Genomic DNA, 20006 nt, shown 5'->3' with positions numbered 1-20006 from the left:
TTTGCTCTGCTTTCAATCAAAATTGAGAACAGCTGGTCCTTCCCTCTAAATTTTTTATATGCTTAGAAGTCATATTAAACCAGGGTCCAGGTTTAACCATCCTTGGAGCTCCTTTATCCTTCTTGCATATATCTGAATTGCCAACCATTTAATCATTTTGCCATAGGAAAGCAGCTTATGCAGCCTGGGCGAACAGTATAGCAAAGCCTAAAGCTTTATGGCTTGTGCTAATGGCTGTGCTAAATGTTTAGTAGAGACTATTTTTGAGCACGCAATTGTGAACAATTTAAAGTGGACTGTACATGGAACCCATTTCCTTTCCTGGCTCCCCCAACGGGGCCTCCCTTTAGCAGCTGAAATGAGTTAGTGGCAATCAGCGCAAAGTAGGAATCCTGTGGTTTCTGCCCTTCCCTCCTGCTGCTTCTATGGCAGCTAGTCTCTTACAATGAGCATTCTCTCTAGAATAGCCAGTAAATGTGACATTGGAATCAGTTGGACAAAGGGTCGAGGCGTCACTTTGGCCAAATAGCAGGAGGTGCTAATGCTGAAGCACCACTGGTGATTTTAGGAGAGGTTGAGGGGACAGGGGTGAGCAGTGATTAATGAAAGAGTTTGACCCCAAAATATTTGCTATCTGCAGAACGGTTGTACCTCAAAGTTGTACATGACTTTTCTGCAAGTTTGCAAAGGACATCTCTGGCATTTGTTCACTTGACCTTTGTCCACGGTCTCAACTCTGTGAAAGTGATGCCAGCAATCTGTGGCAGAATCCCAGCTTCAGGTCCAGTTGGGATCCTAAAGGGAAGCAGGATAACTTGCCATGCATGGGATTCTTCTTTTTGTCAGGTAGGCTACCTGCCTTTGATGGGATATGTTCTTTTATTACTCAAGTGATTTGGGAAGGCTGCTGTCTTAAGTTGCCCTGCAGGGTGGGTCCAGGGCCCCTGTTAGTCAGTCAGGGTGAATTGGATGTATCTGATGGCACTGCAGAGAAAAGGGATATTGTCCTGTTCGCATCTTCTACCTGTTGGCTCCTCTGTTTTAATCAATCCTTAAAAGCTCTTCTCTTTATAAACACCAGCCAGGCAGTTGGTCTCAGCAAAGCTACAGGAGCACTTAATATATGCAGCCATAAAGTAGAAGGAAGAGAAAGAGACAGAGGAAAAAACAAACAAACAAAAAAAAAAACCTTTGGCATTTGTATGAGAATGTCATTGAAGGCTTCATCACAGATACAGTTAAGACTTACAAACTGAAAATGTCTTGAGGTAGGGGTGGGGAGAGCAGTTTGATTGCAGCATTAGCTGCCTTGGCCCTGAGCCAAGGCAAATTGCCAGAAAACCATTAAACTCTGTGTAATTCCATATAACTCACAGCAGCCACAGGTAATCTGAATCAGACCTGACAAAACTTCACTATCACTTATTGTCCATTAGTACTGAATGCACACTACAGATATTAAACTTTTTAAAGCCATATCATGGTGGCCATATTTTCTAAATCCCAATTAGAAAACCTGGCTTGACAAAGGATTTATTTTCTGACTTATGAATTTGTTTATATGAAAAGCCTCACAAAGGTATAATCACTAACTCACAGAGATATAAAATGCTAAACCCACTGAACAAATGGTTATTAAGGAAGGAACTATAGTCGAATGAAATTGGGTCAGGGTGAACTCTCATCTGGACATTGATGAGGGTTACCCCCAACCCACACATACCTTTTTAGGGGTCTGAGGGCACTGGTTAATGAAGCACTAAATTAAATTAGAGTCTGGTTTATGCCCATCATCTGGATTTGCTCTTAAATTTTTCAGGGATGGTGAACTGAAAGAGCCTGTTGTAATGTCTGTACACACGAAGGTGGAGTCGATGTTACTTTGAATTCCCAGATGCTGGGAGTAGTTAAATATTCCAGTGTTCATGGTCTGTTTGTAAGGGCTTGTGTGTGTTTTAAATTAAATTCCTAAGTCAGAGAATGTTAAAAACTGAGGAGAATCATATCTGGATACAAGTTATTATTGTCATACACATCAGTTTCCTTAAAGGCTCCATTCCTTCCACTAAATTGATAGTCTAACATTCACCTTGGGGCGTCTCATGACAAATAGGATGTTTAGCTCAAATGATAATTATTCTGGAATATTCTGAGCCAATAATAATAATGCTTTTTACAAAGCTTAAAGTGCCTCTTTAGCAAGAACTGTTTGTATTGCTATTTAAGGATCATGAATAGCAATATACCCATGAAAAACAAAAAGGTTTGTCACAACCTTGCAGAAGAAAATATCTTAAACCTAATAGATTCTCTATGCAGGGCAAGTCATATACTATCCCTAAACTCAGTAATATGAAAAACAAAGTGAAAATATTGTTACTTCTGCAGAATCAGTCAAATCAATAGGGTGATATTCCGAGATCCCTTCTAATTCTAATTTCAACAAATATTTATTGAGCAACTACAATGTGTTCAATACAGACATTTATTTTCCTAGGTGCCAGTGACAGAGCTGTAAAAAGGCACTGACTATCTCTCACACTATAATGTATCTTGACAGCAAGTAAACATACACAGAAATAAATGAGATCATGTAAGATAGTAATAAATTCTATGAAGACAGTAAAACAGATAATGTGATAGAGAGTGATGAGATGTTGGTAAAGAAGAGAGGGAACATTCTTTATATAGATGGTCAGGAAAGGCCCCTCTGAGGAGGCAAGATCTGACTGACACCTGAATGATGAAAGGAGCTATGTAGGATCTAGAAGAAGAATGTTCTCAACAGATAGAACAGCAAGTACAAAGATCTTGAGATAGAGATGGGCTTGACCTCTCTGAAGAACAGAAAGTTTGTTATGAAGTGTGTGTGTGTATGTATGTGTACGTGTGTGTAGGGGATGAGAGGTTGTGGGAAATAAGGTCAAAAAGGCATGCACGGCCAGATCATGTAGAGCTTCTGATCTGTTGCTATTTACATTATAAGAATCATTCTTTGGTATGTCTGATTTAATTAATGAATGTTAGTACCAGATGTTAATGATAGGGAGGTTTGAAGTTTGCCAATAGGAAACCCAAGGAAAGCGTCTGGTTGTGGGGTAGCGGGGCAGAAGGGGAAGATGAAGTAAAGAAGGCAAGCTCAAATGCCTGGTTGGCGGGGCAGGGAGAGGTGGGAGTGGAAAAGAGAATGTGTAGGGAGTGTTGGAAAAAGTTTGAGGGAGGAGGAAAAGCAGCAGAGTGACCTTGACTGTGAGGAACACCCTCAGTGCCAAGGTTGTGGAGTCTGCTATCAGAAGAGATCAACCTTTATAGGAGAAGGGGGAGGACTGTACCCTTGTTTAAAGTTAGAAAAGTGAGAATGAGCAGGAACTGAAGCTAAAAATCTGGTCCTCTCTTTTTATCCAGCCTTAACTTAAAAAGCAGGTCTGATACCAGAGAGAATGGCTTTCAAATTGCTTGCCTTATTGATTTTCCAGGTCTTGAACTCAAATGCCTGTCACTTTCTCCTTCATTTTCTTCTCACACTAATTCCGTCATTGCAAAAGGAAATAATCTCTGATGTAACAGTCCCTTCCCGCCACTAACATAAGCAATTGAGTGCATTCTTTTTTCTCTCTTTTTTTTTCAGTTGTGGAAACTCAGTTTTGTTTTATGTTATTTGGCACATTTTGTTAAGGAGGAGAGAGATGGTGTGTCATTTCTCAGTCATGATGTGAACAGGACAGTAGCTTGGAAAGACTGTGTGATGGCTCACTTGTTCCCAGATTTGCAGCACTATGTGAAAGCAGCAGCAAGTGTGCTGATTTAATATGAAGTGGAATCTATCCTAGGCTCAATAAAGGATGTTATTATTATTATTGCTTTTGCAACATACATGTATACCTTGGTAGGTTTTTTCTTTGGGAGCTGTTTGCTTTAGTAGCAGTTATTCAAAAGGATAAGAGGTAGTTAAATCTCTTTTCTCCTCCTTCATCTCCCACTAGTCAGAGGGCTAAGTGAAGACCGGAGATTAAAATTACTGCCGAGGAAAGGGGGCCTGTGCAGGAGCAAACAATGTTCTGGCGGTGGCATGCAGGTGCCCACCTCTGGAAAATAGAAAGCAGATCCCCTCTCCTTTCATCCACATCTGCTGGAGGGTATACAGGCTCTTAGTAAGCTGGACAAGTGGTTTCCAGGCAACAAAGCAGGACTAGTAGTTTCCAGAGGCAGTCTTTTGTCCCTCTTATGAAGGGTATTTAGTCTCTGGGTCCTTTTTCCAGTCAGAAATGACTAATGTTGGGTATATGTACTCTTTAGAAACTGTCTTTGGCTTTTTGCATAATGGATTATAAATAAATGGCTTCAGGGACCCAGCAATGAGTTATTGAGTGAACCTGGCTTTGGGATGGTTCAGATTCCAGATAGTTAATCACATCCTCTTGGGCTGGAAGACTGTATCTAACACATTCACATTCAGCAGGCAAGTTAAAAATGCATTTTTGATCAACTTTGAAAAATAGTTTTCACATCAACAATGGGTTGATACTGAAGAAATAAAGATTATATGAATCCAAGTAGAATTACTCCCATCACTTTCTAGTAATCTGGTGAAATTTAACATACCTCTTGTTTTAATTTGGGCATTTCTTACAAGTATTAATGCACAGTTTGAAAATGACAATAAATCCATATGTCCTCTTTACAGTGTTTTTATGTTAGGTGGTAGGTAAAAGACTGTTAGTCTTTTCAGCCTCCGAAGGCTTGCCTGCTAGATTTGCACACAGTCCTCTCTTCATGCTGAAGGACGTTATGGACTTTCTGGTTTGTCCTAGACTGTTTTAATACTACACAAGAATAAACTCTGTTGCCGACAACTGCTTCTGGAAGTCAGGAGCAAATTCACTTGCACTCTACCATATTCTTTCCTCCAGTTTCTTCCACACTGGTTCTCCCTGAACTCTCCCCACCACATCAGTTTTGCAGGGTTCTCTGATAATTTGTGTCACTGAAAGTCATATCTTATTAGACAGCCAAGACACATAGGCAATCTAACAGAGACTGCATTAGTTCATTCTCACACTGCTATAAAGATGTTACCTGAGACTGGGCAATTTATAAACAAGAGAGGTTTAATTGACTCACAGTTCCACATGTTTGGCTGGGGAGGCCTCAGGAAACTTACAATCATGGCGGAAGGTGAAGTGGAAGCAAGGCACGTCTTATATGGCATCAGGTGTGAGAGAGAGAGAAAGTGAGCACAAGGAAGTGCCACACTTAAAACCATTAGCTCTCAGGAGAATTCCCTCACTATCACAAGAACAGAATGGGGGAAGCTGCTCCCATAATCCAATCACCTCCCACCAGGTCACTCCCTCCACACATGGGGATTACAATTCAACATGAGATTTGGGTGGGAAAACAGAGCCTAACCATATTAGGGACAGTAATGTTATCTTAAGAAAAGCTAGTTGACTGTGTGACAGTGGCCTGATGAAGTTCAGCTTCTAGGAGTAAGTATCATGAACTCTGGGAACTATAAGAAAGAAACATATCTGAGATTGACAAGAGGAGTAGCAGTAGATGGCTCAAACATTGGATGAGGAATTGATTCTATTTTTATAATATGTCAAGATAAAAATTGGCTAGAAATTAAAAATGGAATCAAATCATTAAGACGTTTCATTTTTACCTGTCAACTGTCAAAATAAAGAGTTGGTCTTCATTTTCATTTTCTACTGAAATCCTCCACCTTCTAAGAGGTAGGGAGGATGAATACTATCTCAAAGCAGAGAGGAACAATGGGCAGATTCATAGATTATAGCCCTATTGTGAAGGCTAACATTTTAAGAGAAATGTTTTGCCTTGATTAAAACTATGAGTATGTGAAAATAATGTTGGAGTCTTGGTCCCTACCTCAGGAATATAAGCTGAAGAGTCTAGAGGACTTTATTCTTTAAATTATATCTTAAGTTAAGGAATAGTTTACATATAGTAAAATGCACAAATTTTAATGAATATTTTGATATGTATATTCCCATATAATCTGCAGCCAGATAAATATGTAGAACATTTCTAGCACCCCCTAAAAATTATGCTCATGTGCCTTTACAATCAGTACTACAGAGTTAACCATTTATTCAGAATTACCACCTCTGTTCTTAACCTTCATATAAAATGAAATCATATAGTATGTATTGTTTTTGTCTGGTCTCTTTCATGCAATATAATCTCTTTTTGACATTCATTTATTTTATTGCATATATTCTTTTTGATTGATGTATAGCATGTCATTTTTTGTATGTGTATGTTTTGAAGGACATTTGGCTTGTTCCTACTTTTTGTCTGTTATGAATAAAGCTGCTGTGAACAATCAAATCTTCTAATGGACACATGCACTTATTTCTCTTGAGTGTCTCTAGGTATGTAATTGTTGGATCTGAGAGTAGGTATGCAGATTTCCAAAATGGTTGTACAGTTTTATACTCCTGCCAGCAATGTAGAGAGATCAAATTGCTGTACATCCTCACCAATACTTAGTATTTTTAGTCTTTTTAATTTTAGGCATTCTGGTGGATCGGTAGTGACATTGTACTGTAATTTTAAATCACATTTCCCTAATGAAGAATTATATTGAGCACCTTTTTCAATGCTTATTGGGTATTTGGCTGTCTTCTTTAGTGAAGTGCTTGTTCAAGCCTTGCCAATTGTTAATTGGTGTTTGCCTTTTTCTTATTGATTTGTAGTTCTTTTAATATTCTGGATATAAGTCATTTTTCAGGTAATAAGTATTATGAATATTTTCCCAGTCTGAGGCTTGTCTTTTCCCTTTTGTAGTGCTGAAGATTTTTTATTTTGATGAACTCCAAAGTATCACTCTTTCCTTTGATTACTACTTTTGCATCCTGCTCCAAAAAATCTTTGCCCATCCCAGGCCACAAAGATATGCTCCATGTTATTCTTTAAAAGCCTTATAATTTTAGTCTTCTTATTAGGTCTGTAATCCAGCCAACATTTTTAGTAAAAATGTACATCAGCAAAAATGTTTTGAGTATGTGTCCCCAGTCTACACAATTTTATTTATGGAAGATCTAATTTTCTACCACCAATATTAAATAAGGCTTGATTTTTAATTTTTTTTTTTCTCAATATATAAACAGAAGTTCCAGTGGATCATGTTGTACACAGCCTGGGGTATATATACCCCACTCTGAACACTATTGTTCTATACCACCAAAGACTAACATTTGTGACAAACACTGATAGCATTAATGTCAGAAGAAGACTTTAGTGTAAACAAATGGCTAGAGTTGACAGAACCCCAGTGAGCATATCTGCTAGCAATATAAGACGCAATGTAAGAGACTCTCAGTTTTCTCTTGTACCATCATGTTTGTCTCCCCTTACCAGGCTTAGAGACAGCAGGACGATCTGACTTGGTAGGAGCAAAGAAAAATTTGCCTTTGGTTGATGACATAGGGGCAGTGCTCCTGAGTCTTCTTCCCCTGTCCTCATCACCAAATTCCTAGAGCTGAGCTTGGCACTGGGCTGACTGAGTTTTTGGCAAAGATGCTTAGAATTTGACTGGAGCTAATCCCCAGGGAAATTTAATGATTTGGAGCTTAGAGGGCCTTTGTTGTGAGGATTAGTAAACTAGAAGGTGATTAAGCAGCTGGGGAGGAAGGAGCTGTCTGCTGGGCTAGGTCATGCTGTGGGGCGTAACATAGTTCCATTGGCTCAAGGTCAGGGGAGCCCTTAGGCCTGATTCACAGAGCTTTACACTCTGGGGAAGCTCCTTGTAGGATTTGGGCATCTGCTTATTAGCTGGTAGAGGGAAACAATGGCTTCTCCCTTGGTGTCCACCTCTTCCCTCTGTCTACAGGTAGGGATTACTGCTTTGAATCAGGTCTACTTACATCTTTTTAATTGGTTATTGTTTTTTAATTCTCATTTAAGAGAAAAGGTTTTGTTGTCTGTTTTGCCTTTTGGAAAACTGGTGTAAAATACAGATGAAATTAGGAACAGAGTTTCTTGTTTTTCTAATAAAGACTGCTTCGGAAACTTGAGAGAAGTTTTTATGGGAAGAAGATGCTGAGAGAGACAAGTTAAGTGTTGAAACCCATGGCAAGAAGACTGCCGAAGTTTGAAAGCCTGTATCTCCCATGCCCAGGGAGCCCAGATCAATTTCTCCTAGCATGATCAGATTCTAAGAGATACCAACAACGAAAAAGAGGGTAGATTAGAAACAGACAGCCCCCAACCTGTGGTTTGCTTAAGATTTCAAACTAAGTTTCAGAATGAGCAAGGACCGTATTCATTCTTTGATGCTTCTGCTTCTTAATAAACTTCCCAAAAAGCCAGCTTATCTCTATCTCTACATTTTCTATTGATTTCCCAGAAAAGGCCAAATTGATGAACAGCTGTCTGGAGTGTTACTAAAAACTTAAAAATCTTTCTAAGATGCTAAAAAGGTTTTCAGAGGCTATATTCTTTCTTTAAACAATTGGACTACTGTATTCTGAGTGAACCTTTTCTGTCTATTTGCAAAAAAAAAAAAAATCAATTTAAACAATTATGTTGTTTGCCTTCTTAGATAATAGACAAGCTGGTGGAGGTAGGAGTATGGGCTGGTAATTTGGCCAGAAGCTCTTGAAACTGACTAAGAAAGTTTCAGTTGATGCCCATTTTTTTCCAGTAAATTTCCTGTAGCAAGCAGAGGTATTCACAATCATGTCATTGATTTTTAATGCTGCTCTCACACTACTGTAATAGGTGTTCAGTACCGATCAGTTATTGTTGCAGATGGTGCTTCTCCTCTGAATGAATTTTTAAATTACAAACCTGATTTAATAAATCTTTCTTTACTTTTTCATCTCCTAAATTTATTCAAAAGACCCAAGCAAGTATCTGTTAGTATCTGACTAAATAAAAGCTACTAGAAAGCCAGCAAGTGCTGTTAATTGTTCTTTTTCTTTACTCTCAAGGGGCCAACTTGTCACTTTGTTGACAGCTATCAGAGCATTTCATGCTTCATTGAAGACCCATCAAAAATTTCCAAATCACTAGCTCATTAGCACAAAATAGGGCTTCAGGAATCTCTTTCTTTCAGTGTCCTGACTGGGCCTTATTAAGTGTTCCAACCTTGGTGGACCACTCTGAAACAATGGATAAAGACCAGGGGAATTGAAAGATGGATGTTAATTAGTCAATTTTGAAGGAGTGAAACAGGGGTGAAGGCAGAGTACAATGGGACAAAAAGCTGAGATTATCTGTGTCAGCAAAAGGATAATGCATGACTTTGCTAACTGTTCACAGGTCACTGAATGTCAGAGCTGAAAAGGCCCAGAGCTGTCAGAGCCCCAAGAGATCATCTAGTCAGGCCCTCTTACACATTTTACCAGCAAGAGAAGAGAGGCAGCAAGAAGGGAAAGGGACTTGTCCAAAGTCAATCAGCTCTTTCTAGCTTTCCGGGTACCACCTGGCTTTTGGTTATATGACCTCTGTGTAATCAATTTTCAATTACTTGGGCCACTCACTGCTAGCCCCGCGATCACTTGGATAATCCAAAATGACACATAAGTTAACCATCGTTTACATTGAGCTTTGTGATGTGTGTTTACACTGACATTCCAATGCATCTGGGTCTAATCTGAAAATTCACAACACTTCAACTGAAACAAGAAAGCCACCCTGAAGGTCTGATGCAGGAAGAGCTGGAAAGCTGACCAGCCTTACGGAATGGATAGCATCATATATTGTTATACAGCCCCTCAAACAGGGTATGTTAATTTCAATAAGTTTGTTTATTCACACATTTCCGGGACCCCAGCCACAGTTAGGAGGAGGTTGGGGGAAGGGGAAACAAAACCTTTTATAGAATATACATATCTTCTTTTCCCCCTCCCTCCTCCTTCTCCCTTCCTCTCATTTGTTTTTCCTTCCTTTCTGTCCTTTTTTTTTATTATTGATAGAAACATGAACATCTGCTTTGTCTTTCATGTAAATAAATATGTAGCTGAGACATTGACCTGTAGAACTGACTGTCAGGATGCCAAACGATAAATAGAAGACATGCTAGATCTCAGAAATCTAGAAGTAGAGGGGGAAGGAGAAAGACCAGTGAGCAGTAATTTAAAAAGGACCAAAAAGTCTGGAAGAGTATGGAGTCCATTGCACAGCTCGGTAAATACCCTGGGTCTGGAAAAGGGCTAGTCTGGGGTATAGTTGAAGGGATCTTCAATCAAATGGAGTGTTACTTCCTGATCTTGATCCATTCAAATTCTTGGATTATGCTGGGGACCCAAAATTTGCTGGGTTTTTGTCTAAGCATCTTCAGACTTATACTAAAGTGGCATTATTTCACTTAACATATCTCCTGAGGAGGATGCTGGTGACTGAGAAGGGGCATGGAACAGAAAATAGGGGCATGAACAGTTGGCACGATGCTATAGTCCAAGAAAGAGTCTGTGCAAGGACTTAGTGGCAGCTTTAGTAGCAGTAAAGAATGCCAAGTGCCTTAGCTTTTGCTACAGCAATAATTAAGCATTTTAGTTTAAAAGGTTTCCCCCTTTCGTCTTCTTGCGTAGTATAAACAGAGATCTTACTGGTGTAACAGAGTGTTTAATTAACCAAAGATGGTACTTAATATCAATACATGTTGAGGGTAAGACTTGCTTTTGGTAACAGTAATATGGATAATTAAGTCGTATGAATTAAAAACAATGGGTAGGGGGCATTAAGACTATGTAGAGGGAATTAAGACTAATCAACAGGAAAATCTATTAGCATTCATTAGTTAGACTTCTGTTTGTGATTCTTTGTTAGCCTCAGGAAACCCTTTCAAATAGCTGATCCCTGTTGAAAGTTCTGCCTGGTGCTAAGGGCCTTCTATGGATGCCAAAGGAATGAGTCATTCAAATAGAACTTCTGAAATTCAAGTACAGCACTTTCCTTTTCTCTCTCTCTCTCTTTTTTTTTCCTCTTGGTGGCAGGCAGCAGTGACTGTGAAGTAATAATGATAATGACAACGGAAATAAGAGTGTAATCCTGATTAATTTGCTAAGAGTTGTTCCCCATTTACCAATATTGGCTTGTTTGGTCTTGAGTGTGGCCTAGGTACCGGAACAAAGGTATATATATTCAATGTCACTTGGCTAACCTATGATTTGTCAGACAAAGGTTAATTAAAAAAAAAAAACTGTTGGATTAGTGGCAATAAATATAATAACATTCTGTGATTTAACTCAGAAGTTCAATTTATTGGATGGAGTTTTAAAAATTCTGAATTTACATTTTTCTCTGCACTCAGAAGGTCTTATCTGCCAAATTGCACATGAGCTGGCCAACCTAAAGCTCAACAATATTCTAACTTCCATAGTGTGGGGATAGATTGAGGGGACATTATAAAAGAATGAGAGAAAGACTGGAACAAGAGTAGAAGTGTAAAAATACTTCCAGTGAATACCAGCCCTTAGTTGCCCCATTTAGAATCTTCCGTCCCCTAAGGACTATACGATTTAATTATCCTTACATCCCCTTTCCCTGGAAACAAACAAAAACAACTCCTGATTACATCAGTGAGTTGGACCCTTTTTCGCCTGACCATCTCAGTTGATAAATAAGCTGTAGGCAGTAACCTACCCCTGAGGCTAGAAGTTAGGAGCCTTGTTCATTTTTATATCTCTAGCATGTAGCATGTTGTCCTGTACATAAGAGAGATTTACTTAAATACTTAATGAATGGATGAGATGACTCCTACTATAAAGGATGGAATTGATGTTCCAATAGGTATAATTCACCTTCATGGTAAAATGAATATAATAAAAATGAATGTATAAAATTAGCCAGAAGCAAGGACCCCAAGGAACATTCTGCTTTGCTTTGCTTTTGCCTGCCCCAGTGGCTATTATTTCTGCCTTTGCTTTTGATACCCTCAGTCTGACAATCTTCTTTTCCAGATTACCCTGGTTAATGGAAATTCTATAGGTTGTGTTGGAACAGTAAATACCCATATTTCCAGCTTTCTCTGAATGCTCAGTCTATGTCGACACTAGAAGCACTGTGCTGGGCATGTGTTGAAGAGACACCGATAAAGAAGCAGCTACATTGTACCTACTTGTATCTTTTGAATTTGCCATTTCACTCACAGAATGTTGAGCTGGAAGTCACTTTCCAGGTCTTTAGAGTCAACCTCATTGTTATAATAATCAGAGCTCATATTAATTGAGGACTTACTGCTGCCAGATATTTAGTATACTAATGACTCTATGAGGTAGCTAGTCTTGTTATCTACATGTTACATAGGAGGGAATTGAGACACAGATGTTAAGTAACTTCCTCAGGGTCACACAGCTAGGAAGTAGCAGAGCCAGGATTCAAACGTATGTTTTTCAGACTTCAAAACCTTCCCTCAGATAGGAAAGAGCTTGCCAAAGGCCATTTTGCTAGAGCCTAGTTCTTCTGGCTCTAATTTGTCTGCACTTTGGTAGGCCATGCTGCTGCTTTAGCCACACAGTAGGGTTCCTTCTAAGCATCAGTTTCTTATTTAGAAGTGCTAATCTTCTCTGATGGAGTGCTCATTCCTCCAGTCAGGGATTGCATTATTTCCCTGTTGCCTCCTTCCTCAAAGGTTTGTCCCAGCTTTGCCTTCAGTAAATAATAACCTGTCATCAGCTCCTGAGCTACCTCCAGGAGCTGCTTGGAACCATTCCTTAGTACTACTTGTTGCTCCAGGGTTGGGAGAAACAAGTAGAATTTTTGAGGAGAAAGTCGCCTCACTACCTGCTTTCTGTTTTGTTCTCTGCAACACAGATTGAAGATGGAGGCAAGGCAGCTTTGTCCCAGAAGATGAGGACTGGTGATGAGCTGGTGAATATCAATGGCACTCCATTATATGGATCCCGCCAAGAGGCCCTCATTCTCATAAAAGGCTCCTTCCGGATTCTCAAGCTGATTGTCAGGAGGTAAGGTATAGGGAGATTCTCCATAAGGCACAGAGGCCACTGAAACTTCGTTGGTAATAAAGCTCAATAGAGTCATGTCTCTATCAATATTATAAAGGAAAGAGGTGTTTCACTAGAATAGAATTTTGCAGACGACTGAAGCAGAATAGCACAGGAGAAAGAGCCTTTGGTTCAAATCCTGGCACTGCCACATAGACATATAATCTTGGATAAATTTATTTGACCTCTGCTAGAGTGTTTCCTTATTTGCTGTAATGAGGACTAAATTACTCATCATATACCAAAGGGCTACCTAATCCAGTGTTTTTCAGTCTCCTTCTTTATAATACACTATCATTCTTGAACCACATATCAATGGAGACTTAAAGAGCCCCTACAATAAGCCATGGTAAGCACTCCAGATGCTGTAGCAAACTCTTAGAAACCCTGTCCTTGAGGAGTGCACAGTCTAGCAGGAGAGAAAACATACACACGTGACTAAGTAACAGTATATTTTTAAAGGAGGCAATCAAGGCTTGTGTGTGATTGTCAAATGGATTGTTCAGACAGAAATTGCTATTAGAGAAAGATCACTGCAGAGGGGATTGATGGGGTAAGACTTCATAAAGGAAGTGAAATTGAAGCTAAACGGTGAGTATAATTTGAAAAATAAACTATCAGAAATGGAAGGTATTGCAGGTAAGTGGAGTAGCATAAGCAGAAGAAAGGGAAGGACATATCTGGGCACAGTCATTCTGCTACCACCAAAAGCATCTGCCTGTTGGTGAGCTTTCCACATGGCTTTCTTTCATTCTGCTGCTGCATCTTTGCTTTGTATTATTGGAGCTCAGTCCTCTTGGTTTCTATTTTTTTTCCCTTTATCCTATATACACACCTAAGTTTTTCCATGTTGCATCTTCCCACAATCTCACTTCTCCCTCTGGCTACTGCTCCATCTTTCTCCTTTTGTTCATACTCAGTCTCAAAGGGAGAGTCTATGTTCGCTGTCCCCCATTCTCCACCTGCCATTTGGCTTTCCACCCTCTGCAACCAGAATTTGACCCTCAGTACTCCACTGAAACTACTTTGTCAAAAACTACAAATAATCTCCTAATTGTCAAAGTCAATTGGTTATTTTTAATATTTATCATATATGGCATTTAACATTATAGCTCTAGATTGTGGCCTCTGCCTTCCTTTATGAAACTCAATACCAAAAATCTCACACAGCAACTCAATAGCAAAAAACCACAAATAATCCAACTTAAAAATGGGCAAAGACCTGAATAGACATTTCTTAAAGGAAGACACACAAATGGCCAACAGGCATATGAAAAAATGCTCAACATCATTAATCTTCAGGGAAATGAAAGTAAAAACCACAATGACATATTATCACATCCCAGTTAAAATAGTTTTTATAAAAACAAACAAATAACAGGTGCTGGCAAGGATGTGGGAAAATGGGGAACCCTTGTACACTGTTGGTAGGAATGTGATATAGTGCAGTTGCCATAAAAAACAGTATGGAGATTTTGCTAAAAACTGAAAATTGAACTATCATATGATGTAGCAGTCCCACTGCTGGGTACATATTCAAAAGAAAGGAAATCAGCATATAAAAGATATCTGCACGCCCATGTTTATTGCAGCACTATTCACAATAAACAAGTTACAGAATCAACCTAATTATCTATCAGTAGATAAATGGGTAAGGAAAAAGGGGAATATATATATAAAATGGAATACTATTCAGCCATAAAAAAGAATGAAATCCTGTCATTTACAGCAACACAGATGGAACTGGAGGTCATTAATAAGCTTAGACAGAAAGACAAATATTACATGTTCTCACTCATATGTAAGGGCTGAAAAGAAGGATCTCATGGAGACTGAGAGTAGACTGGTGGTTACTAGAAGCTGGGAAATGGGGAGGTTGTAGAGAGGTTGATTGATGGGTATAAAAATACAGTTAGAAGGAATAAGATCTACTGTTCAATAGTTTGGTAGGGTAACTATAGTTAACAATCTATTGTATATTTCAAAATAGCTATTAGAAAAGAATTCATATGTTCTTAGCATAAAGAAAAGATAACTATTTCAAGTGAATGGATATCCCAATTTTCCTAATTTCATTATTACACATTATATGTGTGTATCAGAATGACACATGTACACCCAAAATATGTATAACTATTACATGTCAATTTTTTTTTTTAAAAAAACCTCTTATTTTTCTTTTCTTTTCTTTTTTTTTTTTTTTGAGAAATTTTTTTTCTGTTGCCCAGGCTGGAGTGCAGTGGCGCGATCTCAGCTCACTGCAACCTCCGCCTCCTGTATTCAAGCAATTCCCCTGCCTCAGCCTTCTGAGTAGCTGGGATTATAGGCATGTGCCACCATGCCTGGCTAATTTTTGTATTTTTAGTAGAGATGGAGTTTCACCATGTTGGCCAGGTTGGTTGTGAACTTCTGACCTCAGGTGATCCGCCCGCTTTGGCCTCCCAAAGTGCTGAGATTACAGGCATAAGGCATCATGCCTAGCCAAACCTCTTACTTTCAAGATAATCAGTTTTCTTGTTCTTTTCCTATATCTCTGTCCATTTTTAAAAAACCGGCCTCCTTACTACCTGCTCTTCCTCTGGCCATTCCTTATATGTTGGTGTTTCCTGTAGTTCCACCATTTTTAACTTAATATGCTCTGGAAAATCTCACCCAGCCCTACAGCTTCAATTATTGTATATATCTCCTATGCTCCACACTGTATAACCGACTTCCTATTAGACATTTATACTTATATGTGTCAGAAGTATTGGAAACACAACATGCCCAAAACCTAATACATCATCATCTTCTCTCAAGATCACTATCTGTGACCAAGACCACCTTGTATGTACTCAGTCAACCATGCCAGAAACACAGAAGCCATCTTTAATTCTTCCATTGTCCTCATGTTCTATATCCAAATGATTTGTCCTAAAGAGACAATTTAAGGGAAAGGCTTCGGACCTGGGAAGAATGAAGTTATATAGGATCTCATTGACTTCTATTACCTGCTGCTACCTAAGATTAATCCATACCTGCCCATGTACATGGATAGGAGGTGACATGTTAAGTAATGCCTTATATAACAGACACATTATAACTGATTTTATCTTGGATTGGTCAAGATTTAGGTCTTAAATAAGGCTTCTTGGAGGGGTAATTTGGTGAATTTGGAAGCATTTTTGTTTTGGAGTTAGATAGTTCCATGTATGCAACTTCCTAGGTTTCTTACCTGACAAACAATAATTCCTCCATAGTGGCATTATCACAATAATTACATAAGATAACTTACATAAAAGAACTTTAACATAATGGGTTGTCAGTGAATTTCATTCCCATTTCTTTCCTTAAGGCCTAAAAGAAGCATAATTGGAATAACCAAACATTGTTAAATTGGGAGAGCATCAGAATGGTGGTGTGCTTTGCAGCCTAACCTGCAGAGAATGATGTGCTGAAACCATTAGGGGTGGCAAAGATCTGAATAGAAAATAAAAGCCCCTGTGAGATGCTGGTTGTACAGAGACACCAGCACTTAGAGGGAGTGTGGACACTATCTAGAGTGTTTTCTGAGCCAGTCACAAGAATGAGAGGGTTCAGGTGTTTCTTCATATTGTAGCAACATCTGCCACTTAGGAGTGACTATGATTATGTCCTTGGAGATAGCAGGGCCCTTTGGTTTTTTTCATGGTGTGGCAGGTCCTATGGCTTCTGAACCTACATTGTCTATCCTCTTAGTCTCCCCATCTCAGCCCCTATTGGTCAAGGCGTTCAGTGACATAACTTATTAGGTGATGCTGCCCTCTTGTGGTAAACTTAACCTTCACATGTGGACTACCCTGGGCACGGTATTGGAAATTAATTCCCTCTTGTTTAGTCCAAATTTTTCGTCAAATTTATGACAGAGCTCTTAACACATAAAAGAAGTGTGATTATCCAAAAGTTTGTGAATATTCAGCCTAGTGTTTTATACAGGTAGAAAGACATTGGTTTGAGTAAGCAATCAACTGACAAAGATCCAACACTGGGCTTTAGGTCTGGACTTGAGTCCTCTGGGGATGAATATAAACAGAAGGAACTTTAGAACATGACCACTTCTGAAAAGCCAACCCAGCTCTTCCTCCTTTTTGCTGTCTAGATAATGGTCAGCTAAGTCAGAAATGTAGGTATCACCCTCAACTACTCTCTTACCCCACCCCTCTTCCAATCCAATTAATTCCAAGTCTTGATGTTTTTAACCTGCTATAGACCTCTTGGTTGCCTTTGTCTTAATCCAGTCACTCATCATTTCTCACCTGAACTATTCTAAGAGCCTTCCCCCCAGCTTCTCAGCTTTCAGTCTCACCTTTTCCTAATCAATCTATTCTCCAAATAGGTATTTGAGCATGTCACTTCTCTACTTGGAAAAAAAAAATCATGAACAGTGACCATACAACCATATTGATCCCAAGAGGTTCATTTTATATTGATTAATGATACAACCCATATTGAAGATATTATATTCATGAACCATTTCTTTTGCAAAAATCATGGCATCCAAATATATAAAGAAAAAAACTGTCAGCAATACAAAAAATGATAAAAACATCTGTATTCTGTATGGGAGACTTTAACATAATTTAACTGACAATAAAGTAGACTGAAATTAGAAGATTTGTAAAACAATTCATTAATATAATTAATACATTTTGAAAATTGTTTATAGACTTCATATATTCTTCAAATATTGAAAGAATATTTTTAAATGATCATATGTATGTCACAAAGAAAAGCGTTACAAATTCTTTTTCTTTTTTCTTTTTTTGAGACAGTCTTGCTTTGTCACCCAGGCTAGAGTGCAGTGGCACAATCTTGGCTCACTGCAACCACTGCCTCCCGGGTTCAAGGAATTCTTCTGCCTCAGCCTCCCAAGTAGCTGGGACTATAGGCATGTACCGCCACAATCAACTAATTTTTGTATTTTTAGTAGAGACAGGGTTTCTCACTATGTTGGCCAGGCAGGTCTTGAACTCCTGACCTCAAGTGATTCACCTGCCTCGGCCTCCCAAAGTGCTAGGATTACATGCATGAGCCACCAAGCCCAGCCTGCAAACTCTTAAGAGCAGAAATCTCTGATGATAATGTAGTGTTTACAATTAAAAAACAAATTTAAAAGTCTTCAATTACTTGAATATTTTAGAACACATTTATACGTGAATATTAGGACAAAGAAACACTAGCAGACTAGCAAATGATAATAAAAATGAGATCATGACTTACCAAAACTTTGAGAATAATATTCAGAAATAAATTCATAACCTTAAATATTTTATTATTAAAAATGAAGAATGAAATTACATGACTAATAATCCAAGATAATTTGAAACCAAGAACTAGGTTTCTTTTCAGAGGGATGAATTAAATAGATAAGCCTTTAGCAAATTTAATCAAGAAAACAAAGATGAATTATAAATAAAATTTAAATGACAAATGGAATATAACAACAAAGGTTTTTTAAATTAAAGGCACACTACTATAATTGTACCTTAATATATTTGAAAATCTCAGGGAAATTAAAAATATTGAATAAAATATTAAATGCCAGAAATTATTGAGAAGTTGAAAACTAAATAGACATGTAACAGTAGAAACTTTGAAAACAATTATCAAAGAGGAACTTCCAAAAATACTTTAGAGCCAGATATTTTTATCTCTGAATTCTTTTAAATTTTCTAGAAATAGCCATGTTTAATTCTGTAAGTATGTTATAGTATTGAAAATGTTGCAGAATTCTTCACATTGTTTTTGAAGCTAGCATTACTCTGATACCAAAACCTGACAGACTGCTCTAAGAAAGAGTATTCTATCCAATTTGTAAATTTAGATGCAAAATATGTACATGGAATTCTATGAAATTGAATTCAATAATATAGGACAGTAACAATTCATTACAAGTATTAAAATAATTTTTAAAAAGCAAGATTTTGACTCTTACATAGATAAAAAATAAACATATGTTAAAGATTTTATTTTACTCCTTAATGAGGAAAATGTAAAGTATTACAACCAGTTCAAAGGAGAAGTCAAAGAATAACAAATTTAAAGGCAACAACACATCGCAATAATCAATTAGAAGCTATATGGAGAAATATGTACCATTTGTAATAGGAGCAAACTCATAAACAATCAGAAATGACCTTAAGAAATATGCATGAAAGAAAGAGGATGTATATGGAGGAAATTACAAAAATGTACAGACAGAGAAAATGTACACAAGTAATTTTTGGTGATGTGGGTAAATTCTTAGTACTGTATTAAGTTATTTTTCCTTACCAAAAAAGCAAGATACAATTGAATGTACCATATGTTGACATATTCTGGTTTAGTCATGCTTTCCATAGACAACTTCCAAACCATTATTCCTCCATCCTCATGCAAGATTCCCTTCATTTTTGAAGTTCAAACAAGCAGGAATTATCACTCATTTCCTTACCAATGTCATTTATCAGTGTCCAGGTTATTCTTTCACTTCCATTTAAAACAATTTTTTAATTGATACACAGTACATATTTATGGGGTACATAGTGGTTTTTCAATGTGTAACATACAGTGATCAGATCAGAGTGATTAGCATATACATTATCTCAAACATTTATTGTTTCTTTATGTTGGAAACTTTCAATATCCTTTCTTCTGGTTATTTGAAAATATATAATACATTATTATTGACTATAGTCATCCTATAGTGCTATAGAGCACTAGAACTTATTATTCCTATCTATTGTAATTTATTATTATTTAGCAAATCTCTATATATCCTTCCCTTCCTCCTACCTTCTCACCCTCTAGTAACCTCTGTTCTACTCTTTACTTCTATGAGATCAACATTTTTAGCTTCCACATATGAGTACATGTGGTGTTCAACTTTCTGTTCCTGACCTATTTCACTTAACATAATATCCTCCATGTTGCTGCAGATGACAGAATTTTTCTTTTTTCTTTTTCTTTTTTTTTTTTTTTTTTGAGATGGAGTGTTGCTCTGTTGCCCAGTCTGGAGTGCAATGGCACAAT

At 37.9% G+C, this 20006-nt stretch overlaps 1 protein-coding gene and 1 long non-coding RNA gene across 4 annotated transcripts in view; one reads left to right on the top strand and one right to left on the bottom strand.

Annotated features, from left to right (window-relative positions):
* Nucleotides 1-3401: 3401 nt before the first annotated feature.
* LOC116536809 lies at nt 3402-19941 on the bottom strand. The gene is made up of 3 exons (XR_004262800.1): nt 19789-19941; nt 10315-10319; nt 3402-3411 (listed from the first exon to the last, which is right to left on the bottom strand). It is a non-coding gene; the product is annotated as an uncharacterized LOC116536809 (long non-coding RNA).
* Nucleotides 5260-20006, top strand: part of SHROOM4 (shroom family member 4) — a 127947-nt gene continuing 113200 nt past the window's right edge. For all 3 annotated transcript variants that reach the window (XR_004262799.1, XR_004262798.1, XM_032258694.1), the window contains exon 1: nt 5260-12938. Coding sequence is in view for 1 of the 3 variants with exons in the window: in XM_032258694.1 (XP_032114585.1) it covers nt 12823-12938 (116 nt within the window). In the remaining 2 variants the exon portion in view is untranslated. The remainder of the gene's footprint in view (nt 12939-20006) is intronic.

Source organism: Sapajus apella, unplaced genomic scaffold (assembly GCF_009761245.1).
Source record: "Sapajus apella isolate SASKATOON/1434 unplaced genomic scaffold, GSC_monkey_1.0 scaffold103, whole genome shotgun sequence".
NCBI lineage: Eukaryota > Metazoa > Chordata > Mammalia > Primates > Cebidae > Sapajus > Sapajus apella.
The sequence above is the reverse complement of the archived record's forward strand: the minus strand, read 5'-3'. Positions and strand labels throughout refer to the sequence as shown.